At 41.6% G+C, this 26,964-nt stretch overlaps 2 protein-coding genes across 2 annotated transcripts in view; one reads left to right on the top strand and one right to left on the bottom strand.

Annotated features, from left to right (window-relative positions):
• The window catches only part of mpv17l2 (MPV17 mitochondrial inner membrane protein like 2), a 67,179-nt gene extending 40,452 nt beyond the window's left edge, over window positions 1-26,727 (bottom strand). The window contains exons 1-2 of the mRNA XM_069927887.1: window positions 26,649-26,727; window positions 26,329-26,428 (exon numbers count right to left, since the gene is read on the bottom strand). The gene's annotated coding sequence lies outside the window, so the exon portion shown is untranslated. The remainder of the gene's footprint in view (window positions 1-26,328; window positions 26,429-26,648) is intronic.
• On the top strand, window positions 1,125-24,819 carry LOC138756468 (plasmalemma vesicle-associated protein-like). Its single transcript, XM_069922955.1, has 6 exons — window positions 1,125-1,782; window positions 5,313-5,361; window positions 6,467-7,143; window positions 12,277-12,331; window positions 22,694-22,790; window positions 24,288-24,819. Exons 1-6 carry the CDS (start codon window positions 1,429-1,431, stop codon window positions 24,298-24,300), a joined length of 1,245 nt encoding a protein of 414 aa, XP_069779056.1. The 5' UTR covers window positions 1,125-1,428; the 3' UTR covers window positions 24,301-24,819.
• Window positions 26,728-26,964: the final 237 nt, after the last annotated feature.

The raw sequence follows: 26,964 nt of genomic DNA, 5'->3' as shown, positions 1-26,964 counted from the left end.
CCCCAAATTGGAGGAACAACATCTCAACTTTTCACTGAACACGCTCCAACTGGATGGCATTGATATCGACTTCTCTGGTTTTCGTTAACCCCCCCCACCCGCCACCTTCCCAACTTTCTTCCCCCACCCCCGGTCGCCGTCCCCTAGCTCTGTCTCGCCCTTCCTTCTCCTCTCTCACAAATGAGATAAATTCTTACCCCGTCCCTTAACAGCTTTTGCTGGACTGGATTCCTCCCCCAGCCAGCATTGTCTGAGACTTCCTGCTTCTGGCTCATTCCTCGAAGAAGGGTTCAGGCCTGAAACGTTGGCAATATATCCTTGTCTCCTATGGGCGCTGAAAAGACTGGCTGAGTTCCTCCAGCATTTTGGTGTGTTCTTATTACAATCACAGCATCTTCAGATTTGAAGTTCCACCCTGCCTGAATGTACCTTCTTGAACTTTTCACATGCCTCCCTTCTTCCTTGACTAGGTTCACAACCTCTCTCCTCACCCAAGGTTATCTTACCTTATCCTTCCTTCACAATGGAAATGTTGGTCCTGGACACTAATTAGTTGGTCCTTAAACAACTCCCACATCAGTTGTGGGTTGGCCTGAAAGCAGCTGCTCCCAATGAACTCCCCTACCTTATATCATAACTTGACCTTCCCCGAGTTAGCACTTTTTTACAAGTACTTTTCTTTGAGTATAATAATTTACCATACTCCACATTCCTCATAATAATATTCACGGGTTCACCCTCATTGAAATACTGTCAATACCCTATGTTCCTCCCTGTAATATTTATATGTAACGTGAAACAATATTTATCTATTTATTTCTATAGGTGAATACTTGTCCTGCATATGTATTGTTGTATGTATGTATGTGTTATGTCTGGTTGTGTGTCTGCGTGATTGGCACCGAGGACCAGAGAACTTCTACAATCAAATGACAATAATCTCGATTTAACTAATATGGTCGTATCCCCCTCTACTTACTGCAGTGCTCACTGATGTACTTCACACCTCACAGAATGGTATAAGCAGCCTCCTCTTTTGTATGTTCTTTTTTTGAACCCTTTTGATCTGACAAAGGTTGTTTCATTCAGGAATGTTGTTGCTTCCTCTCAGGGCCAGGAGACTCACTCCACACTTTGGAGTTAAACTAAACACCCGTCAGAGATGATGTACAAGGGCTCTTCCTGTCCTGTGCTGGGAGGCAATGTTGGTTTATTCCTGGCTTCCAGGAAGGAGGCTGACAGGCAGAATATTCTGAAAGACCAATGAGGATTACACTTCTTTGAGGATTCTCGAGTGGTGGGTGAGGCTAGCTGATCGCCTCCACATGCAAATAATAGAAATCGTTCAGCAGACCACCCCACCCATCCTGTTCTCCAGTGCGGCAGCAGATTTTTCTCAAGGAGTTTGGTAGTTTGAGAGCTCCAGCCATGGACCACAATAGCTACCCAATGAAGAAGCTGGGCTATAACACCAAGGAACACAAAAAGGTGAAATCTAACAGTTGCAGCTTTTATGTCAGGTATTGTCTTCTGTGCACCAGTGTCATTCAGATGCTGATTATCCTGGGACTTGTCCTCTTCATGATCTATGGTAGCAACCACGAAAGCCAGCAGTCTCAGCTGTTGAACAGTCAGAACCAGTCCATGAAGCTCATCGATGACATTAACAAAGTACAAAGCATCCTGGCCTACCGAAAGAAGGAGCTGAAGAATTGTCTGTACAAGAGCGGTAATCTCACAATCCAACTTAGCAGGATCAACAAGACCTGCATCATCCGCAAGGCAAGTTGTTTTTGATTGCTGAGGTGCTTAAAATTGTGAGGGATTGGTCGAAGGTAAATAGAATTTGAAGGTGAATAGGATGAAATATCCTTGTGGTTGCAGGGAGAACTGGTTTAAAATTACGAAGGAGTGAATTGGAGGAGAGTTGGTGGAGAAATCTTTTCAACCAAAATGTGTAGAAGGTTGGGAGCACGCTCCACAAAAAGATGGTGGAGTTAGAAGCATTGAACACACTTAAATCAAGATGGGATAAGCACGTATGGAGTCAGAACTTCCAGGGCTACAGACTGAGACTTGGGAGGTAGAATTTGGCTGGATACCTTTTTATTAGCTGGTGTGGTAAGGATTAGCCCAAATGCTAAGCCATTAATATCTATGAGTCACTAATACAGTAACTGTACAGCACTATGCCATACACATTAATAATGTCACAGAATGGAAGGGAGCTAGAAAATTTTGCAGGGCAATATTCAGTCAAAGAGTTGGAGTATCGTAAGAATGGAGCTTCTTTTTAAAAGAGCACTGGAGGCTGAGAGATGACCTATATAGAATTCTGAGGGCTGATGGGGGTACACGGTCAGAGTATTATTCCCCATGTGGAAATGTCAGATGCTAAATTTAAAAAAAAATTAATTTAAAGGGTGTAAATTTAAGGTAAATGAGGAAAACTTCAAAGATGATTGAGGTAAATCATAAACAAAATAAGTAAATTATTCCAAAATATTTATACTAGTATATATGTAGTTTATATTGTATCTTTTTGTAGATATGTGATTGTTATGTGCTGTGTATTACGTGCATGCCCTAAGGCCCAAAAAACGCTGTTTCGTCTGGTTGTGTATGGCAATAAACTTGGTTTTTTTAATGCAGAGAATAGTAAGGTCATGAAATGCATTCCCAGAGGAGGTGGTGGTGGGGGGGGGGGGGGGAGTACATAATATAACAATATTTAAGGGGCAGTTAAACAGGCCACGTGAAGGTCCTGTAGAAAGTTTCAGTATTTAGAGCCACCAACAACAAAGGTGAAACAATGCCGCTTCAAGTTTGGGTGGCAAACAATTGAGAGGGTGGTGGGGTTTGTATACAGTTGTCATTCTTGATGGTAGATGTTATAAGTTTGGGAAGTGCTGTAAAGAAATGCAGTGGATCTTGTACACATGGCAGCCATGCAGGCGGATGATGAACGGAAAGGCCAGTTTTCTCCTGTACTGAGAGTGGTTTGGTGCTGCTCATCCACCCAAGTAGAGAATCTTCCATACGTTCCCTTGCAAAAGGTGGAAACATTCTGGTGTTGGGAGATCTGTCATTTGCCAGAGGATGTCCTACCTCTGATCTGATCTTGTGGCCATGCTATTTATGAGAATCCAGTTGAAGGTTTGGCCACTGATAAACTCTCCACCATACACCCACCTCCCTCACCACCACTACTTCAAGGGCCACAGCTTATGCCATTGACTTTCAACAGTAGGTGTTTAGGCACTGTTGTTGGGGATGTTGGAAACTTTGTGGTGCAAACGTTATTTGCTCTTTATTAGCCTCTGGGTATTGTTTGGATCTTGTAAAGTCTGACCTGTGTATAATGTGTGGAACTTCTACCATTGACTTCAGCTGGGTGAGTTTCAGAGGAGGGGTACAGTGCTTTAATGCTATGGCCCATGGAGTGTGTTTTATGGCGCTGACTGGAGTTGAATTTCTCTGCACAAATCACCACTTTCCAGTTCTATTGCTCAGGAATTGAACCCTGAATGAAAATCTGCAGACACTGTGACTGAAGTAAAAACACCAGACTGGAGAAACTCAGCAGGTCAAACAATGCACTTGATCTCTTCTCTTTGGCTTGGCTTCGCGGACGAAGATTTATGGAGGGGGTAAAAAGTCCACGTCAGCTGCAGGCTCGTTTGTGGCTGACAAGTCCGATGCGGGACAGGCAGACACGATTGCAGCGGTTGCAAGGGAAAATTGGTTGGTTGGGGTTGGGTGTTGGGTTTTTCCTCCTTTGCCTTTTGTCAGTGAGGTGGGCTCTGCGGTCTTCTTCAAAGGAGGTTGCTGCCCGCCAAACTGTGAGGCGCCAAGATGCACGGTTTGAGGCGTTATCAGCCCACTGGCGGTGGTCAATGTGGCAGGCACCAAGAGATTTCTTTAGGCAGTCCTTGTACCTTTTCTTTGGTGCACCTCTGTCACGGTGGCCAGTGGAGAGCTCGCCATATAACAGGATCTTGGGAAGGCGATGGTCCTCCATTCTGGAGACGTGACCCATCCAGCGCAGCTGGACCTTCAGCAGCGTGGACTCGATGCTGTCGACAGCATCGAGTCCAATGCACTTGATAGAGCAAAGATAAAGATACAGAACCAATGTTTCAGGCTTGAGTCCTTCATCAAGGTATTCGGACACCTGCCTACATTTTGCTTGTCCCTTGATGAAGGGCTCAAGCCCGAAGCGTCAGTTTATGTATCTTTATCTTTGCTTTAAAAAGCCCATTGTTTGACATGCTGAGTTTCTCCAGCATTGTGTTTTTACGTTATCCTCTCATTGTTAACCTGCATAACCACTCTCTGCCCCCAGATCTCACTGCTCCTTCATTCTGTGTGAGGCCTCTGGTCTTTATAAGATTGGAGCACTTGCTTTTCACCATCATCAGAATGAACAATTAAAAATTCGATGTCAAATCTTAAAAGGGCACATCTGATGTCCAGGTCAAAATTATTAACAGAGAGGGGAAACAGAGGAGTCCCAGCACTGAACAGTGTGAAACACTACTTGCCTTCTACTACTTGTGATACCACCCACCATTTATTGCTACACTGACCAGCAACTGTTGGTGCCTGCACTCCTGTCTGTGAGCAGACCTCTATTTTCACCCTCATGCTTTGGCTTAAATGTATCTTTTCTTTTGTAAAACAATTTGGGTGGTCTGGAGGTCAATAAAAATTCTGTAGAAAGTCAAGATCTTTGCTTTGGGACTAAGGCATTCACTAAACTTGCATTTACATTGCACCTCCCACAGAGCAAGATATCGCAGGACACTTCAGGAGAATTTTAGTTCATGAAAAGATATTAAGGAAACCAACAGGAACCAGGCGAGGAATACTGAACATTTAATCTGTGCAATGTTGTTGAAAGTGCAGTTTGGTGGGAGTGAAACATGATAAGGACAATTTAGTAGCAAGTTAATGATGTCGTTGTGGAGTTGATGTTTCCCTGGGAAATGTTATTTTAAAAGTGTTATATGAAAGGCAGATTTCCTGCTGATTTCAAAACTCTCCATTATTTACAGGTCTGTCATTCTTTTCCTGATTCATGCATCTCGTCACAATACCCACTCACAAATCTTTCCGTTTCTCAGAATCCCTGGGGATTTTGTGGTCAAGTCCACATCTTTCTTTGCTGGTATCTTATGAAAACCTCACGAAGGTTGTTCCACTAGGGAATTACTGCCGGTTGCCTCTTTTCTCTGGTGAATGATCTGGAATATCTCAGAGAAATTATTGTGTGTTTCGTGACAATAACTCTGGCTTCTTTCGATCCACAGAATTTTACCATCCCACGGAACAATTTCCCATTCTTACCCTATTTTCAAGGTAAGCCCTTGACCCGGAAGGGAACATTTTTATGAGGACATGCTCTGTCCAGTGAAGCTCTTCATCAGGGAGCGGTGGGAATATGGAATTCTTCACAAAACAATGGCCAATTAAAAATTTCAAGATGAAAATTAGTAAGATTGCTGCTGGCCCATGAGTTAGCCCAGATGGAGAGTTGATGAAAGACAGACATGAACTTATTGATGTTGAATAAATTCAAAGGGATGAATATCCTCAATCTATACAGGTACACGATCCTTTATCCGGAACCCTTGGGGGACAGTGTGCTCTGAATTTCGGATTTTTCCGGATTTCGGAAAGCACACCCAAATTGTGCTGCCTTATTCACCCCTACTCCCTTCCTCGCCCTGCCGTCTCCCCCAACCTCCGGTCCCTCGGCTGCCTCCCCCAATCATCGGTCCCTTGGCCGCCTGGCCACCTCCCCCAAGCGCCGGACCCTCGGCCGCCTCCCCCAAGCACCGGCCACCTCTCTCCCCACTTACCGGATTTTGGGGCTTTCCAGATTTTAGAAGTTCGGATAAAGGATCGTGTTCCAAGACAGGTTGATATGTTTTATGCTTTCCAATTCCATGTTCTCGATCACATTCGTTAGATCGCAATAGACAGCAACATGTATCAGGGTGCACAAAAACAATGTACTTCGCGTCACAGGTTTCCCTCCACCCACTACTGTCACATGCATTGATGCTCTCTGTTCCAAAGATTTGGTTCACTATGCTCCCATTATGCCATATCGCCCATTATACTGTAAGCATACCATGCAGTGTATATTGGATACAAGAACCTCTGCATAATGCTCTAACAATGTATTGAATTGCTGTGTACCCCATACACTGATGCCAAATGGTCCCAAATAGGCCCAACTATGCACGGGTGCACAGTGCATTGTACACCATGTGCCCACTATACATTGATGTTCTCACACTAGTCTACTTTCCCAGCAAGCGCTGGAACACTGTGATTCCAGTGAGTTCTGCCACACCATGCCCAAAATGGATTGTGTATTGTTACAGCTGGAAATGAAAATTTTGAAAATAATAGCCAAAAAATGTTAATGTTGTTTCAACATTCTTCATAACTCCAGGCAGCACCCATGATGTAAAATTTAACAACTTGCTGAGAAACTATTCCAGTGTCCAAACCCAGCTTGCAAAGCTCAAGGCTGACCATGAGCTCGAGAAGGCAAAGCAGATCTTGGAAGTAGTGAAGCTGAACGGCGAAAAGAGAGAGTTGGTTAAACAGCTGAAGGATCTTAATGGGAACTGTACATCTTTGAGCAGGGACTTCCAGATTGTAATGGACAATGTTAAAAAAAGCTATGAACATAGCTTCAAAAGCCTGTCCACAAGGCAGGGGCTCTCCCACCATGGGTTTAATAGTCAACTGGAACTGATCAAAGCCAACTGCAGCCCTCTCTCTACAAGGTTCCAAAAAGACATTCAGCAGAAATTGAAGGAATTTGACACAAACCACTTGAGGATGTGGCAGATCAATAATGAGCAGAAGTTGAAGATCGATACCCTGGAAAGGGTGATCAATGACTGCCAGCAGGATACGGCCAAAAAATTAAACGAATTCACGAAGAAAGAATCAAAACTGCATGAAGATGTGGAAAAGTACATGGCGGAGAGAGTTCATCTTCTGGAGGAGAGGAACAGCTTGAGGAATCAGCTGGCTGTCCTGAAGAACATAAATCCACACGCGAATATCCTGTTCAACCATAGAGGCCAATCCTTAGCATCTTCCTGTCACACACAACTGGTGAGTTTACGCGCGTGCGCGCGCGCGCGCGTGTTAGTGTGTGTGTGTGTGTGTGTGTGTGTGTGTGTGTGTGTGTGTGTGCGTGTGTGTGTTTGTGTGTGTGTGTGTGTGTGTGTGTGTGTGTGTGTGTGTGTGTGTGTGTGTGGGGGGGGGGGGTCCTGGGAACACTTTCCACTTCTCCTCAGAAAAACCCTAGGTGTTGACAGATATGCATATTAAAAAGGCAATGGAAAAAAGAAGAGAAAATGTCTTTGCCGAAGGTTGTTGAGCTTTGGAACACAGCTGGGAGGGAGAGAGATTCAGATTCCGAACACTTGGAAATTGAGTCAAGTGTATCTTGCGTGTCTGTTTGTGTGTGAGTGTGTGTGTGTGTGTGTGTGTGTGTGTGTGTGTGTGTGTGTGTGTGTGTGTGTGTGTGTGTGTGTGTGTGTGTGTGTGTGTGGGGGGGGGGGAGGGAGTGAGAAGGGAGGAGAGGGAGGACATTATAGGATATATTTACAACAATTTTGATTAATATATAACTTTTAACATTAAACCACAAAATGGGTCATCAGGACAGGATTCTAAAGTTTTTTTGAATAAAAAGGGAAGCTTTGGGGAAAACAAAGGCATGGAAAGAAGTAGAGAGGAAAACCCAGAGCCTGGTGTAAAGTTAGCAATCAGGAGAAGCTGGAGGCCAGAATGGAGGAGGAGGGCAGAGATCCCATAGGGCTGAAGGAGGAGGGCAGAGATCCCATGGGGCTGAAGGAGGAGGGCAGAGATAGCCAGCAGTAAAACCATATCCCAATATTTTCTCACAAGTTATATGTTTGGCTTACCAGCACCGCAGAAGATTCTTGTTGTGTCAGAGTCATTGTACAAATGTTATCTATTGTTGTCTCTTAGTCTGTCATAGAGTATATGTGATTTTGTATATGTCTCAGCGTCCAAGGGAAACAATCCTCGGCTATCTTGTCTAACTCATTCTCAATCACCTCCCAATTAATGGCAAGAGTCCCAACTGCCTTCTTTACCACCCTGTCTACCTGCATACCAACTTTCAAAGCACTATGTACCTGTACACCTTGATACTCCAAGGCCTTGCCATTTATTGTACAACTCCTGCCCTGGTTTAACCTTCCAAAATACAGCACTTCACATCTGTACGAGTTTTGGTTCCCTTTGAAAAAAGTATTTGCTTCATTTTGACTTTTCATTACTCTCTGGGTAATGAAATTATTCTTCATTTCCTTCCTGGATTTATTCCTGGCTACCATGTGTTCTGGTTTTAGGACATTGCCAAAGTGGAAACATTCTCTCCACTGTGGCGCTCAGCATTTCTCATTAGCCATATTTAATTAGGATGGTTTTCTATTCTGGGTTAGGGCTCCACACAGGCAAGACACAGCACTTAGAAATGAAATCCTTGCCGACAAACACAAACTCCGTGGGGGAGTAGAAAGGAAGGAGAAGAAACAAGCCCCAATAATGTATTAGACACAACTTCCTTCCCACGTTAAGTTGGCTTGGAATTTTATTGCTTTAACTCCCTCTGAGCTTTCCTCAATTGCTTCCTTGACCATATGGTTTCTTACAAAGAGGAAGAACATGCATTTCAATGGCCCATTCCACAATCTCAGGACTTCCCTAAACTTTTTCCAACCGATAAAGGACTTTCTGAAAGATGCTCATTATTGTAATCTGGCAAATCCAGAGAACATGGGTTAAGGATGAAAGGGGGAAAAGTTTAGGGGGAACATTAGAGGGAACTTCTTCACGCAGAGAGTAGTGGGAGTGTGGAATGAGCTGCCAGCTGAAGTAGTGAATGTGGACTCAATTTTCAAAATTTAGACAGGTACATGGATGGGAGTGGCTATGGACTGGGTGCAAGTCAGTGGAACAAGTCAAAATAATAGTTCAGCACAGATGAGAAGTGCCGAAGGGCCTGTTCCATGGTTCTAAATGGACCATCAATTCTCACATAGCAAGCTCCACAAAGTTAAATGTAATTTTCGCACAAGACTTGACTGGATAGATTCCCTCTGCTGGGTTATTTAGAATAAGGGAATCGTAGTTTCAAAATAAGGGGCCAAGTTCTGACGACAAAAATTAAATTAAATTAAATCTGAACCTAAGATGGGTGTGAAAGATCAGGCACGGAGTAAATTCAAACAGGAATTTGGATGGTAGAGGAGTCAACTGATATTGAGTGAGGACAGGAAAGTGGTGTTAGGTCAAAGATCTTAAAATTTATCACATAATAAAAAGAGATGGACAGTTGACTCATCAAACATAGACCAGCTCTCAGAGTAAACCAATTCTCCTGCTTATTTTCTGCAACCTATTCTCTCATACATGCCTATTAACTGCCCTCTAATTCTCAGGGTAATATAGAGAAGCCAATTAGGCTAACAACCAAACCATCTGTGGGGCATGGGACACTCACAGGGAGAACATGTAAATCCCACACTGACTCTGCAGTGGAGAGAGTGGAGAGCACCAAGTTCCTTGGAGTTCACTTAACTAGTGACCTATTGTGGACGCTCAACATCTCCTCACTTGTCAGGAAGGCGCAACAGCGACTGCACTTCCTGAGAAGATTGTTGCAGGCAAAGCTGCCAGTCACCATCACGTCAACCTTCTACAGGAGCTCTATTGAGAGCAACATGGCTTGCTTCATCATAGTGGGGTATGTTTGCTGCAGAGAAATGGATTGGAGGTCAATCCACAGGACCATAACAGTAGTAGAGAAGATAACTGGAGTCTCCCTCCTCCCCCCCCCCACCTATCGACATGATCTATTGGGATCATAGTCTGAGGAGGGCGCGCTAAATTGTTGAGGACTCCTTCCATCCCGCACACAGCATCTTTCCTGTTGGGAAAGAGGTACAGGAGTATCAGAGCCACCAGGCTGAGATAAAGCTCCTTCCCACGGGCAGTGAGAATGCCCAGCGACCAAAGGAACTGCTCACACTTACCATCCAAGATTTGCATAGTTATGAAGCAATATTCATTTTTTTATTTGTATGCATGACTACTTTCCCTGTATCTATATTGTTTGTCTGGTTGTGTGTCTGCGTGTTTTACACTGTGGACTGGAGAACGTTCTTTTGTCACATTGTACTTGTCCAATCAGGTGATAATAAACTTGACCTGACAGGTCTGAAGCAAACCTGGGTTACTTGAGCTGTGAGGTTTGTGCTCTGCCTGCAGAACCACTGCACTGCCCATTATTGAATGACAAGAGGACATGAATTGTTGAATAGCCTCCTCTAGCTTCCATTTCAAGTTCTACATCACAGTGTAATAATGACCACTTCTTTTTGGATCCTGGGAATGTACACCTCCTCACATGTTTCAAAAGGCAGATAATCTAATGCCTCATCCAACAGTTAACACTATTAGTTGTGTTAAAAGAGCATCAGTTTAGCATTACTCGCGCAGGATTTGAACCCACATTCATCAAGTCCAGAGGCGAGGAAGCTGAGAGCTGACACTTTAACTGCACAGCAGTGATCAAAGTGGTTTGGGGTCTTGGAGTGATAAATCTCAGATCTTCCCGTCTCCGCTCCCTGCATCAAAGGTCAACTTTATTAATAGAATGTTAAGGTGGTGACTAATTGTTTTTTCCAAAGTCTGGCAGTGAATCTGGATCTTTCATCCTTTTCTTGTTCCTGGAGGGCAAGGGATCACGGCCCATGTTTAATGTTGCTGCATTTTTGTCCGTGGTTTGACGCCCAGTCTGAAAACCTTCTGCTTCCTCTTGGCAATAGTTATTGAACTAACCTGTGACCTTCTCCCTGCTGCCCAGATACACTCTTCCGCACAAGTTGATCACAGAAGTTACCTTCAAACAACATGCCACTGTAACGAGGCACTCTGCTCTATGCTGCAGTTTGCATCCATGCCATTTCCCTTCCACTCCTCTAACCTTCTAATCCTCTTTCTCTCTCACATGCCTTTATCCAGCTTCAACCTATTTTTCTTCCCTCCAGCTCTCCCTTGCTGGGAAGGGTTCAAAATTCCCAATGCTCTTGGGGATACAGGGTTTCCCAGAATTCCCAATGGGATTTATGAGTGACCATTTTATATTAGCAGCCTCTGGTCTCCCATCAGTTACATATGACATGGGAAGAGCTCATTCAGGCCATTACAACTATGCCGGACAATAAAGGAAATATCCGTCCTGCCGCCACATCCCGGTTCTTCGCCTGTAACTTTATGAGGTACAACCCTTCAAGTGCTCATGCGCGCATTTTATCAACAGCCTTTTCAAAGAGTGAGCTCCAACCTCCCTCTTCTTATTGGAATAAAAATTGGATTCCTTACTTCCCTGCCAGCCTTCCTCCATCTACACCCATTGCCCACCAGTTAGCCACCTCTCTCTAAGATTCTTCCTGCTCATCCTCTCAGCCTCCCATTCTTTTACTCACTTCAATTAAAACTCCCCTCAGCCTCCTCCAATCCAAAGGTGCCAGCCCCAGCATGCAGAGACTCCCTTCAATCCTCAAAATCTTTTAAAATCACATCTTCTCCCTGTCGGCCATTGTTGTGTGCTTCCTGTACTCTGATGTCCAGACTAGGCACAGTACTTTAGGTGTGGCCTAACAAGTGTTATTGTGATCATTCTGCTCTCAAGTCCTCAGCTAATAATGGTAAGAATCTCTTATGTCTTCTTGACTACTCTATTGACTTGCACTCCCCTGCCACCTTCAGAAATCTGTGGATATGCACAAAAGGATCCCTTTCTGTTTCCTAACACTGTTCAGATTCCCTCCATACTGTGTTTTATTTGTCCTTTCCAAATGCTTATATTTCTCCTGATAGAATTGCATTTATCTGGTTCTCAAACTATTCTTTCGCACACCAACACAGACTCATTAATGTCCTAGATTAAACGCAGAGTGCCCACTCCTGTCCCACTCTGATGAGGCCAAAGCATTTCCTATCCCACACCAGCATAGACTCCCATCCCGCAGTAACACAGGTCTTGGGATATGCCTGTCCCAGACGAAGTCACTTCTGCCGCACACTAACAAAGGCTTTGGGATTCTCCTGTCCTATAGTAACAGAGGCAGCCCTCCCTTGTCCCATACCCATGCAGGCCTTGGACAACTGCTGTCATTTTGTAATTCATTGCTTGTTTTTAAACAGGAGATCGTCACTCAAATGGATGCTCTATTGGAGGTGAAAAACAGATTACTGGCTGGTGAGGACCTGCACTTAGAGTGTGAAATAACACACATTAATGTACATGTGATTTATATTTGCATAAGTAGTTAGATTATAGTAAATAAACAGTCCATTCAGTGACAATCCTTTTGCTGCATGTTCATGGTTATAGTACCATGAGCATCTTCTGCCCATCCCTCCTATCACTATGTCCTTCTAGTCCTCCAGCCCTCCTGGATCTCCTCAGCTTCCTTTTGAACTCTCTCTGCTGTTCACCCCAATCAGTCTGCCATTCACCTGTGGGATCATTCCATTTACTTGCACACTTTAGCTCAAAAATTTGGACACTTGCATTTGTAAACATCCACATGCAGGTGAATTTCAAAACCATTATTCCCTCAGTGCTGGTCAAGAAGCTACAAACTCATTCTTTACACATATATATTGTTCTTTATGAGAGGCAGGGAGGTCAGGGGTTGGGAGAGAGAGGGAAGGGGAGGGGTTATAACCATCAGGTAATGAATGAAATTTAATCATCTATTGTATTGTATGATTTATTAATTACAAGTATGGAAAAACTTTTAAATGAAATATTCAAAAAAAAGCTACAAACTCTGGGCCTCTGTACCCCCCCACCCCTGCAACTGGATCCTTGAACTTTCTCATTGGAAGAGCACAGTCAGTACGAATTGGAAACAACGTCTCCTCCTCACTGACAATCAATACAGGCGCACCCCAAGGATGCGTGCTTAGACCACTGCTCTACTCATTATACACCCATGACTGTGTGGCCAGACATAATTCCAACGCCATCTACAAGTTTACCGGTGATACCACTGTCGTCGGGAGAATCACAAATGGCAATGAGGAAACGTACAGGAGGGAGATAGATCAGCTCACTGAATGGTGTAATGACAACAGCCTTGCACTCAACATCACCAAAACCAAGGAGATGATTGTGGACTTCAGGAGTCAGGGGAACATGACCCAGTCCTCATCGAGGGATCAGTTGTGGAGAGAATCAAGAACTTAAAATTCCTGAGTCTCAACATCTCCGAGGATCTGTCCTGGAGCCTCCATGTTTTTTTTTAAATTTTTTATTTTTCACACTATAAACCATATTGACCAAAATACAGACAGACATTTTTTCTCTTGAATATACACAGTGTCATTTTCTCCCCCTTTTTCCCCCCTCCCTTCCCTCCCTCCCTCACCCCCCTCCCATTCACCCGAAGTTCAATCTATAAGATACATTAAACCTGTTAAACAATGTTGTCACTTAATAAAATAAACAAGAAATTTTACTGAGTCAGTTCTTTTCGCTAGCTTCTCCTTCTGTCATTTTAGGTGGTGGAAGTCCATGGTAGGATTTCTCTATTGTATTTCATGTATGGCTCCCATATTTGTTCGAATATTGTGATGTTATTTCTTAAATTATATGTTATTTTTTCTAATGGAATACATTTATTAATTTCTATGTACCATTGTTGTATTTTCAAGTTGTCTTCTAATTTCCAGGTTGACATAATACATTTTTTTGCTACAGCTAGGGCTATCATAACAAATCTTTTTTGTGCTCCATCCAAATCAAGTCCAAATTCTTTGTTTCTTATATTACTTAGGAGGAAGATCTCTGGGTTTTTTGGTAAATTGCTTTTTGTGATTTTATTTAATATCTGGTTTAGATCTTCCCAAAATTTTTTCACTTTCTCACATGTCCAAATTGCATGAATTGTTGTTCCCGTTTCCTTTTTACAGCGAAAACATCTGTCTGATACTGTTGGGTCCCATTGATAGCCTGTGTATCCAGTTATATTGTATCATGCGTAACCTCATGTTTATTGTATTTCTCATAGTTCTGGAGCACAGCTTTTCCCATGATTCATTCTTTATCTTTATGTTTAGATCCTGTTCCCATTTTTGTTTAGGTTTACCGTTTGTTTCCTCGTTCTCCTTTTCTTGCAGTTTGATGTACATGTTTGTTACAAATTTTTTAATTATCATTGTGTCTGTAATCACATATTCAAAATTGCTTCCTTCTGGTAACCTCAGATTGTTTCCCAATTTGTCCTTCAAGTAGGTTTTCAGTTGGTGGTGTGCAAACATTGTATCGTGAGTTATATTATATTTATCCTTCATTTGTTTAAAGGATAATAATTTATTTCCCGAAAAACAATTTTCTATTCTTTTGATCCCTTTTCTCTCCCATTCTCTAAAGGAAAGGTTATCTATTGTGAAAGGGATTAGTTGATTTTGCGTCAATATTAGTTTTGGTAGTTGGTCATTTGTTTTATTCCTTTCTACATGAATCTTCTTCCAAATGTTGAGCAGATGATGCAATACCGGTGAATTCCTACGTTGCACCAATTTTTCATCCCATTTATATAGTATATGTTCAGGTATCTTCTCCCCCATTTTATCTAGTTCTAATCTGGTCCAATCTGGTTTTTCCCTTGTTTGATAAAAATCTGATAGGTATCTTAATTGTGCGGCTCTATAATAATTCTTAAAGTTTGGTAGTTGTAAGCCTCCTTGTTTGTACCATTCTGTTAATTTATCTAGTGCTATCCTCGGTTTCCCCCCTTTCCATAAGAATTTCCTTATTATTTTCTTTAATTCCTTGAAGAATTTCTCTGTTAGGTGAATTGGTAATGATTGAAATAGGTATTGTATCCTTGGGAAAATGTTCATTTTAATACAGTTTATCCTTCCTATCAGTGTTAGTGGTAAGTCTTTCCAATGCTCTAAGTCGTCTTGTAATTTTTTCATTAATGGATGATAATTTAGTTTATATAGATGGCCGAGATTTTTATTTAGTTGTATACCTAGGTATCACATTGCTTGTGTTTGCCATCTAAATGGTGATTCTTTCTCAAACTTTGTGAAATCCGCATTATTCATTGGCATTGCTTCACTTTTATTTGCGTTGATCTTGTACCCCAATACTTCTCTATATTCCTTCAATTTCCTATGTAATTCTTTTATTGATATTTCTGTTTCTGTTAAGTATATTATAACGTCATCTGCAAATAGACTGATTTTATATTCCTTCTCTTTTATTTTTATCCCTCTTATTTTATTTTCTGTTCTTATCAGTTCTGCTAGTGGTTCTATAGCTAACACGAACAGTGAGGGAGATAATGGACATCCCTACCTTGTTGATCTGCTTAAGTTAAATTGTTTTGATATATATCTATTTACTGTCACTTTCGCCAATGGCCCCTTATATAATGCTTTAATCCAATTAATATATTTCTCTGGTAGGCTGAATTTTTGTAGTACTTTGAATAAATAATTCCATTCTACTCTGTCAAAGGCCTTCTCTGCGTCTAAAGCAACCGTGACTGATGGAGTTTTATTTCCTTCTACTGCATGAATTAAGTTAATAAATTTACAGATATTGTCCATTGTTCATCTTTTTTTAATAAATCCAGTTTGGTCTAGATTTACTATTTTTGGTACATAGTCGGCCAATCTGTTTGCTAATAGTTTAGCTATTATCTTATAATCTGTGTTAAGTAGAGATATTTGTCTATATAATGCTGGTGCAAGTGGATCTTTCCCTGTCTTTGGTATTACTGTAATTATTGCTGTTTTGCATGAATCTGGTATGTTTTGTGTTTTATCAGTCTGGTTGATTACTTCCAGGAGGGGAGGAATTAATAAGTCTTTAAATGTTTTATAGAATTCTATTGGGAATCCATCCTCTCCTGGTGTTTTATTGTTCGGTAGTTTTTTAAATATCTCCTGTAATTCTTCTATTTCAAATGGTTTTATTAATTAATTTGCTCCTCTGTTTGTAATTTCGGTAGTTCAATTTTAGTTAGAAATTCATCTATTTTGTCTTCTTTCCCTTCATTTTCAGTTTGATATAGTTGCTCGTAGAATTCCCTGAAGTTTTCATTGATTTCCGTTGGATTATATGTAATTTGTTTGTCCTTTTTCCTTAATGCCAATACCATCCTTTTAGTTTGTTCTGTCTTAAGCTGCCACGCTAGAATTTTGTGTGTTTTTTCTCCTAGCTCATAATATTTCTATTTTGTCTTCATTATGTTCTTCTCCACCTTATATGTTTGTAATGTTTCATATTTTATTTTTTGACTGTCAATTCTCTTCTTTTAGTTGTATCTTCCTTTGTTGCTAATTCTTTTTCTATATTTGTTATTTCCCTTTCCAACTGCTCTGTTTCCCGATTGTAGTCCTTCTTCATCTTAGTTACATAACTTATTATTTGCCCTCTGATGAACGCTTTCATTGCGTCCCATAGTATAAACTTATCTTTCACTGATTCCGTATTTATTTCAAAGTACATTTTAATTTGTCATTCAATGAATTCTCTAAAATCCTGTCTTTTAAGTAGCATGGAGTTTAATCTCCATCTATGCATTCTTGGTGGGATGTCCTCTAGCTCCATTGCCAATAACAGGGGTGAGTGGTTCGATAATAGTCTAGCTTTATATTCTGTTTTCCTAACTCTCCCTTGAATGTGGGCTGATAACAGGAATATGCCTATCCTTGAGTATGTTTTATGTCTACCCGAATAATCTGAATATTCCTTTTCCTTTGGGTGTGTTTCCTCCATATATCCAAAAGTTGCATTTCTTGCATCGATTTAATTATAAATTTGGTTACTTTGTTCTTTCTGTTAGTTTTTTTTCCAGTTTTATCCATGTTTGAGTCCAAATTAAGGTTAAAATCCCTTGCGTATCTGCTATCTTCAAAAAGATATCTTGCATAAATTTTTGATCTTCTTCATTAGGTGAGTATACATTGAGTAAATTCCAAACTTCTGAATATATCTGACATTTTATCATTACATATCTCCCTGCTGGATCTATTATTTCCTCTTCTATTTTGATTGGTACATTTTTATTGATTAATATAGCTACTCCTCTGGCTTTTGAATTATATGATGCTGCTGTTACATGTCCTATCCAATCTTTCTTTAATTTCTTGTGTTCCACTTCAGTTAGATGTGTTTCTTGTACGAATGCTATATCAATTTTTTTCTTTTTTCAGTAAATTTAACCGTTTCTTCCTTTTGATTTGGTTATGTATTCCATTAATATTTAAAGTCATATAGTTCAACATAGTCATTTCATACTTTGTTTATCTTTCCTTTCCGTTTCCTCATCACCACTGTGAGAAACAGAAGTACCTTCACAGAATTTGCTCGAGACAAAAATTGAGAACAAAGAACATTTATTTTACAACAATGCAAAGTTGGGTGCTTCCCCTTACCCTGGGAATACACACAGATACTGAGGCAGACCCAACTTTTATACATTTCATTTCAGTACAGAGATACCTTCCCCCCAACATTCTTCTGCCTCCTGGATTGGTTTAGCATTAGGTAATTCTGCCCACGTGGATTCTAACTTCTTATCAGTTTATGTGTCTTCCTGCAAACTTGTTAGCCAGAGAAGTATCATGCCTTTGTTCTTCACTCATTAATCAATCCCTAAGACTTGCTAAAGCTATCTACTTGTTATCCTGTTTTGAAGATCCTTAGTTTATTACACTTTTACAACCCTTCCTCTCATTCCAGCATCCCTTCACCCTGATTTAACCCATAATACTTAATCTCTAATGAGCACTTGCTTGACTCCTCACATTCCAGTATCCCTTCACCTTAAGTTAACCCATAATACTTTATTCTTAATTGGCACTTGCTTGACTCCTAACATTCCAGTATCCCTTCACCTTAAGTTAACCCATAATACTTTATTCTTAATTGGCACTTGCTTCCAGTATCTCTGGACTCCTAACATTCCAGTATCCCTCACACCACCTTCCCTTCTTATCCATTTCTGCTTTCTTTTTTTGAACACATTATAAGACAACATTTCTAAAACATAAAATATTTCCACTATTCTCATATCTAAAATTCCTTTAACCCCAATAGTCCCTCCCCTTTCTGAGTTGCCCTTTGTCCCTTGTCGGGCAACCACATCTCCCCTCTCCATTTGGATTTGCGAATCCGCTCGCAAACGTCAACTGATTTCACAGTGACTGTTATTCTTCCCCACCCAGCCCCGCCAGAAAAGATTTTAATCTTCATATATAACAAAGGTCACTCTCTTAATTCCCTCCTTACTTCCTTTCTTTCCCTTCTTAGTTCTTACCTATACTCTATTTTTATATATATATATATATATATATGCACCCACACACACACCCACACACACACACACACACACACACACACACACACACACACACACACACACACACACACACACACACACACACACACACACAGTTTGTTGTCATTTTTGTTCTTGTTACATCTCTTCATCTCTCTGTCTGTTTTGTAGTTGTTCTGCAAATTTTCATGCTTTTTCCGTATCCGAGAATAGTTTGCCTTGCTGTCCCAAGATAACTATTTTAAGTACCGCTGGGTATTTTAACATAAATTTATAACCTTTTTTCCATAGGGTCGTTTTGCTGCATTAAACTCCTTCAGGAGTTCAAAACTTATATCTGGATAGAAAAAATTTTTTGACCCTTGTATTCCAGAGGTTTTTTGTCTTCTCTTATTTTTATCATTGCCTTCTCCAATAAATTTTCTCTTGTTGTATATCTTAGGAATTTTACTAGAATGGATCTTGGTTTTTGTTGTGGTTGTGGTTTAGGGGCTAATGTTCTGTGTGCCCTTTCTATTTCCATTTCTTCTTGTAATTCTGGTCTTCCTAGGACCCTGGGGATCCATTCTTTTATAAATTCTTTCATATTTTTGCCTTCTTCATCTTCCTTAAGGCCCATTATCTTTACAGTGTTTCTTCTATTATAATTTTCCATTATATCTATCTTCTGAGCTAACAGCTCTTGTATTTCTTTAACTTTTTTATCAGATTCTTCTAATTTATTTTTTAAGTCATCTACTTCCATTTCTATGGCTGTTTCTCGTTCTTCCACCTTGTCTACTCTTTTTCCTATATCTGTCATGATCATCTCTAATCTATTCACTTTTTCTTCTGTACTTTTTATTCTTCTTTTTATTTCACTGAATTCTTGTGACTGCCATTCTTTTACTGTTTCCATATATTCTTTAAAAAAAATATATATCCATGTACTGTCCCTTCCCTTCATCTTCCATTTCTCTGTGTTCTCCCTCCTCTTCTTCTGGGTCCACTCCAGGATCTGTGTCTTTTACCTCTGTCTCTTCTGGTTTTCTTGTTGGGTTGTTTATTTTAGTTTGTTGGGTATTTTTGTTCTTATTTTTATTAGAAGTGTCTTGGTGTTGGTCTTCTTCCTCTGAGTTGGTCATCTGTTGTTTCTTTGATTTCCTATTTTTATTCTCTTCCTTCTTGTTCTCGTTATTTTCTATGTTTTCCTCTTGCTGTTGTGTTGTAGTTGCCTGTTTCAGCTGTGGAGATTTATTCCTCAGCTGGTCCCCCCTCCCGTCGGTGTTGTTTTTGTCTTGTGCATTGCGCATGCGCGAGGATTCACGCATGCGCGGTTGCACACTTTTGTTTGGCTCCGCGAGCCATTTTTGTAGCCCTGAGTTCAGGGTTTCCACTGACCTCAGGGAGCAGGCTTCTCTCACCACGGCAGGCCCCCTCGTACCGGTAAGGCCTTCACCTTCCTCCTCCGACGTCCTTCCTTCTTCTTTTCTTCCCGTTGTTTTTGCTTTTTCTTTCTTTGCTGCCATTTTCTCCACACTTTCACTTTCAATTTGTTATGGTTTCTGTGTTAGTGACTGTTTTTTCTCTACCTTTTTTTTACTTTTCTGGAGAGGGCTGGAGTTCCCCTACCGGCCACTACTCCATCACGTGACTCCTACCTGGAGCCTCCATCTTGATGCAGACACCAAGAAGGCTTGCCAGTGGCTATACTTTGTGTCTGAGAAGATTTGGATGTCGCCAATGACTTTTGTCAACTTCTGCGGGTGTACTGTGGAGAGCACTCTGGCTGGTTGCATTTGTGTCTGGTATGGAGGCGCCAACTCCCAGGACAAGAATAAACTCCAGAGGGTTGTTAACTTGGCCTGCGACATCACAGGCACCAGACTTCACTCCATCGAGGACATCTACATGACGCAGTGTCTTAAAGAAGCAGCCTCTATCCTCAAAGACCCCCACCACCAGGCCATGCCATCTTCACTCTGCTACCATTAGGAAAAAGATACAGAAGCCTAAAGACGAGCACCCAGCAGCACAAGGACAGCTTCTTCCCCACTGCCATCAGATTCCTGAATAATCAATGAACCAAAGATGAAGCAAAATTACCACTTACTAGTAATGCAAATAAAATCTGAACTCCACATACACATGTAAACAAATAAAGGAATGTAAACAAACTGACTGTGCAATACAGAGAGAATTTTTTAAAAATCAATAAAGTGCAAAGGTAAGAGTCCTTAAATGAGTCCTTAATTGAGTTTGTTGAAGATGGGTAGCAGCTGTTTTGAACCTGGTGGTGTGAGTCTTGTGGCACCTGTACCTTTTTCCTGATGGTAACAGCGAGATCAGAGCGTGTGCTGGGTGGTGTGGATCCTTGATGATTGTTGCTGCCCTCTAATGGTAGATTTTCTTGATAGTGGGGAGGGTTTTGCCTGCGTTGTACTGGGCTATGTCCACTACCTTTTCCAGGGCTTCCCGCTCAGAGGTTTCAATGCCCCCATACCAGACTGTAATGCAGCCAGTCCTCTGCTCTCTGTCGCCTGTTGCCTAAACAAAACATCCCCTCTAAGGCTGAAAAGTGGCAGGAAGTGTCTTGGATCCTGATCTTTGGCACTCATTCTGGAAAACTGCTCTTGGATACATGGATATCAGCCAAGGGCGGGTTCACAGAGTGCTGTTCCTTCTCCAGTCAATAGATGGGCTGAAATGTCAAAGTGCCTTTTCTGTTGCAAACTAGTTCAAGACACAGCAGCGTTTTCAGACAGAACCTGGGCACTGAGTCACCTGAGAAAACTGAGGGGAAGGAAGATGAAGATAAGCGGTCAGATTTTGAGAGGTTTGGGGAGGATATCCCACAAACTGGGACCAAGGCAGCTGAATGCATTGGCTGCTGCAGATGGAATGATAGAAACTCGGGGAGACTTGATCTCCAAGTCAGGAGAGGGCCCTGGAGAATTTAGAAACAAAGAGCAGACCATTAACCACCTCAGGATAGTGGGGGAACAGAGTCTGAGATGAATCAAAGCATGGCTGATAATGTTTTAGGTGAATTAAAGTTCAGAGAGACCCGTTTATACAATATTTAATATCAGGACAGAGCCAGAGTATTTAAGCCAGTGGTTCTCAACCATTTTCTTTCCACTCACATCCCACTTTAAGTATTCCCTAGGCTATTAGTGCTCTGTGATTAGTAAGGGATTGCTTAAGGTGGGATGTGGGTGGAAAGAAAAAGGTTGAAAACCACTGTTTTAATTGTACCAAATTGACTTGTTATGTGCACAGGGTTTCAAAACTCCAAAGGAAATGGGTCAATGACAATCTTTCTCAAGCAAAATATTTCATTAACAATTGGGTCTAGAGCAGTGTTTCTCAACCTTCCCTTCCCACTCACATCCCACCTTAAGCATCCCTCACTAAACGCCGAGCACCAATGGCACAGGGATAACTTAAAGTGGGATGTGAGTGGAAAGAAAAAGGTTGAGAACCCCTGATTTAAGCAGCGTTGCGATACATAGGGTACCAGGGATGAAAAAAAAATTCTCATTGAAACTGCCACACCCAAAATGCACGTGAATCTTGATGGCCATTGGGAGAATTGGGTCCTGATATCCAGTGCAAGAAAAAGTGGGCAGTTACAGAAGCTTCTTAAAGATTACATGGAAAAGGGAAGAAACTGACTGATGCTTTTAACAGTCAGCGTAAGAAACAGCTGGAGGAGACTGCACTTCTAGACTACTTCGCCATGCAATGATTTATTATTCTTCGTCTTGTTCCCCACAATCCCCACATCCCTTTGATTTTACTGTGGCCCTTGACAAATAAAGGTTCTCTCAAGAATTGACCTTTGATGATGCAGAATGTTTCAAAGCTAAGAACATTTGAAACAAAGAGAGCTGGTATCTCGTCTAAAACTCAGAGCTTTGGTTGTGGTTCTGTCGCTAGCAGGTCAGGCCAGTTTTACAGCTCGTTCATTGGCGCAGCAAATGGAGGCATTGCCTCACAGCTCCTGAACTTGGGTTTGCACCTTCTCCCTGTTCCTTACTGCAGTTTCCTCACAAAGAAGTACCAGTAGGTAAATTGACCACATACGAACCAGAGTCACCTGCACTGTAATTGCATAATGCTAACCACCTCGTTAACCGTGTCACCCCTAACCTTTGGGATTATGGGGAGGATAGGTTGATTACTGTGGGAGATACTCCCTTAAGATTCATGGTGGAGGTGGGGTACTTTAAATAAACCATATTTCTGATTTTGCCCTCATTCTATCCTAGACAAGGAGCAAGAGATTGAACGACTGAAGCAACAACTGAATGTACAAAATATCAACTGTTTAGTTCAGATTGAAAAGCAGAAGCAGTCAAGCTGCAGGTAAATGTTGCTAGGGCAGTTTTCCTGTGGGTGATAATCCCCTCCTCCCGTCACCATCTCTAACTTGACTCCATTACATTCCCACACCCCCACCCACCAGCTCTCACTCCATAACCCTGATCCCATATCTCACCACACATTCCCTTTCTTGAACACTGACCATAAAACTAACCCTCTCCCTGCCTTCCCATCCCACTGTGTCCATATTCTTCATTCCTGTACCTACCCCTGACATCACCCTTCCCCAAGTCATGGACTACAACTTGACTTGTTCCCTTTCTCCCAGATGCCTGTCCATATCATGAGTCCATAACCTCTCCATGCGTAACTCTTACCTGTGTCCCTTCTTCAGGTTACTAACCATACCCTGGTCCACGGCAATCCCCTCCCTTAGTTACTCTAAATTAACTCACCCTTCAACCCCCACCCCTCACCTCCCCTCCCCCACCTCTAATGCTTGGGTCTATCGAGTAGCCCACATAATTCAAAATTTCATCTGTATTCTTAAACGATGAGTTTATTGATCTTTCTGTCTGGGGTGGGGTGGCGGTGGGGGGGGGGCATTTTGATCAGGCCTGGATCTTTGCTCCAGTAAATCACAGTGCTGTACACATTCACCTAGAATAATCCCTGGCCAATGGATTCTGAGACCAATGATCGGTTTCCAGCTGAGATATCTCTACATACATCAGGGTGGGTCAGGTTACCTTGTGGACTCTGTCATTCAAATACAGAGCCAAAATGATAGGAAGATATAAAATTATGACAGGGATTGATAGGGTAGATAATTAGAGTCTTTATCCCAGGTTGGAAATGTCAAATACTGGAGGACAAAGCTTTTCAGTAAGCAGAGACAATTGTTTTTCACACAGAGAGTGGCAGGTGTCTGGAAAGTGCTTTTAGGGGAGGTGCTCAATGCAGAAATGATAGCAATGTTTAAGAGGCATTTAGACAGAGACACGGACAGACAGAGAATGGAAAGATACAGACTGGGCGCTGGCAGATCAGATTTGGTGTAGACGTGGTGAGATGAAGGGCCTGTTCTTGTGTCATGCTGTTCTAGTGAAAAAAAAATTAGGGAAGGTGGCAGGAAAACTGCAACCAAGCAATCCAGAAAAGTGGAATGTGCTTTGGGAAAATAATGTGATTGATTGATTGGGAAGAGAATAGGAAATGAGTTAGTGCTAGATGACAATGGAATATATTGGTTTTTAAAGTGTTGAGAACTAACAAGGTATATGTAGAAGGAAAAGGAATTTTTGAATGATGGGAATTATTTATTATTTTATCCTGGGAACTGACTGGCATGGAAGTATTGATTGACCAAGCTTACTTGCCTATTAGTGGAGTCGCACCTGGACAATTCAGGTGAGCTTTGGGAGGGTCTCTTGCCGTATGGGTGTGAGTAAAAGAAGAATGTAAAACCACTCTGTAGAATCCAGATATTGACCAGTGTAAACCATTTATAAAAATTGTAAACATTTATCTGTTTTCTAGGGCCTCGGGATAAACAGCGTGATCTGCACGGTCAGACAGCAAAAACTCATCAGTACCAACACATCCAGTGGAATCCCCTTCTTCTGACAACTTGTGATGTGCATTCCATTACATCGTTTCTCGTGTGGCTGACATCTCTCAGTTCCAGTAGAGAAATTTCCCCGAGGCAATTTAACTATCTGATAAATGATTTGTAAGGATTTTTTTTTCAAGAAGGGTGGCTGAAGCTGTATTTTGTAAGAGATGGTTAAGGCAAAAAATCCATTGCATCAGATACGGGAAAATAAATGTTAGGATTAAAAAGTAGCTGTAGGGTCATTGGGGGAGAGGTTGGAAACAGGAATATTTGAAATTTGATTCAAGGCCATGGGGAGGAAATTGAGGGGGAGCAGTGGGATTAGTTTGGAATTGAAGCAGAGCCATGGGGAGAGGGAGCAAGGAGCAAGATGGATTACTTTGGGATTTGTACAAGATTACAGGAAGAGAGAGTGAAACAGTGGAATTAGTTTGGGATTGATACAAGGGCGTTGGAGAGAGGGGGCAGTGGGGGAGGTTTGGGATTGATATAAGGGTGTTGGAGAGAGGGGGCAGTGGGGGAGGTTTGGGTTTTATACAAGAGTGTTGGAGAGAGGGAGCAGTGGGGGAGGTTTGGGATTGATACAAGGAAGGCACAGTTGGCATAGTGGTTAGCCTAACGCCTTTACAGCGCCAGCGATAGGGACCGGGGTTCAAATCCCGCGCTGTCTGTAAAGCGTTTGTAGGTTCTCCCCATGTCTGGGCTCTGGTTTCCTCCCACCACTCGAAACATACTGAGGGTGTAGGTTAATTGGGCAGCACGAACTTGCGGGCTGAAATGGTCTGTTACCGTGCAGTATGTTTAAATTTAAATTTTAAAAGGGATGTGGAAGAGATGGGAACAGGTTGGGATTGATGGAAGAGTATTGTAGAGAGAGCGAGAGGGTGTTGGTTTATGGTTGATATGGAGATAGGTGAGATAGGAAAGCAATAGGTTCATTTAGATTGTTACAGTATGTCAGAGGGAAGGGACTGTGATATTAGCTTGGGGATAATAGTGTGGGTGAGAGGGGGCATTAGGATTATATTGGGATGGACGCAGAACAAAGTGAGTGAAATGATGATGAGCCAAGTGGTGCCTTCAAAGCTGGAAATATTCCTGGTGTGGTGTGGAAAGCAAAGGATTAATATCCCCATTTGGAGTTTTTCCCTTTATCAATGTGCAGTCATTGATAAAGGAGTCCGAGGAAAATCCCAGCATCCGGATTTGTAACTTATCCAAACGTAGGCAATAAAACGGCTCCTCCCAAACCTTCATCCCATGAACCTGAATCAAGCCAGAAAATGAGAGATCTAAACAAAGACATAATAGGATAATCTGGCCAATGGCAGGCAGAGCTCAGGACTGTCTGCGTCTGGTCCAAGGTTCACAGATTGCCACAGTTGGTCAGTGACTCTTTCACAGTTGGGCCACAGTCTTGGAAAGCAGAATTCAATCTCTGAGCGTATCTGGTGTACGTGATGTACAGGGATCAGGAGAACAGGATTCCAGTGTGTGTGTGATGTGCAAGTAAATTGTTTTCATTAACGGGGAAAGCATTTGCTCTGCTGCATTTAGTCATTTTGCAACTGCTTGGGTGAGAGAGAAAAATGTTAAAATTTACAGTATCTCTTTCTGCCTCAAAGGTAGGAATCAGAAATAAATAAGCAACAATATTGATCATAAGGTGTTAACCAATAGATGTAAACCACATGATGTTAATCAAAAATAATTAACTAACACATGTTAATTATAGGGTATTAGTCAATGAAGGTATAAAAAAATGGATCTTAAACAAGTTTTTGCGTTCATTCCTGGGATTGGCAAAATTAACAAGGCTACCCCTTCTTGCCCATGCCAAAATGCTCTCAAGAATGTATTCTTCTAGAACCACTGCAGTTCTTCACAAGAAGGTCCTCCCACTAACAAGTGTTAACTGAAGAATATTAACCAATGGACTTTAACTAGTAGATATAATGTACTTACTGACCACCCCCGATCTGGGGAAAACTCAGACAAGTATGAACAACCTTGATCTTCTAACAGTCCGATTTATGAAGTGAACTTTAAAGTCTCATCCTGATGACTGTAAAGACATTTATAGTATGCATTTATTATCATTTACTAATTGCATATATTCACATTACTTGGTTTTGAACAGCAATAATATTATCTTATAAACTTTGTAGCCCTCTGTATATTGGTCCCAGAGGATCCACTACCCCTCCCCAATTAGGCTTCCCTACCTCCTTTGCTGTACCCCTCCCCACTCTCCTCATTCCTTGCTTCGAATGGACAATACTTACAATGTAAGGAATCCGAGGACAATTGAAGGACCTGGCATTAAGACGTTAGTCTCTGTGCTGCTTGCTGCATTGTATTATTCAAACAAAAGGACTAATAAACAAATGCTTAATGCTACTATTTGGTGGAGTGTGCCTCGCAGATAAAACTCACACATCCGGAATTTATATGAGTCTACAATTATGTCTATTTCTCAGGGAGCTCAGAAATGGTTTCACAATAGGAAGATTAATGTGTATCTCAATTCCAGTTAACTGTTTCTGCACTAAGTTGCCAACTCACAGAAGGGATATGCCACGGGAGGAGGCATTTCAACCC

Source organism: Narcine bancroftii, chromosome 3 (genome assembly GCF_036971445.1).
Source record: "Narcine bancroftii isolate sNarBan1 chromosome 3, sNarBan1.hap1, whole genome shotgun sequence".
Taxonomy (NCBI): Eukaryota; Metazoa; Chordata; class Chondrichthyes; order Torpediniformes; family Narcinidae; genus Narcine; species Narcine bancroftii.
This window is presented reverse-complemented; position numbering and strand designations above follow the sequence as displayed.

What these genes read in the sequence shown, in the direction of transcription:
- LOC138756468 (XM_069922955.1), top strand. Translation starts at nt 1,429, where the DNA reads ATGGACCACAATAGCTACCCAATGAAGAAGCTGGGCTATAACACCAAG. An exon ending in AGACCTGCATCATCCGCAAG is followed by an intron (nt 1,783 to 5,312) that starts GCAAGTTGTTTT and finishes TTCGATCCACAG; the next exon opens with AATTTTACCATCCCACGGAA. An exon ending in ATTCTTACCCTATTTTCAAG is followed by an intron (nt 5,362 to 6,466) that starts GTAAGCCCTTGA and finishes TCATAACTCCAG; the next exon opens with GCAGCACCCATGATGTAAAA.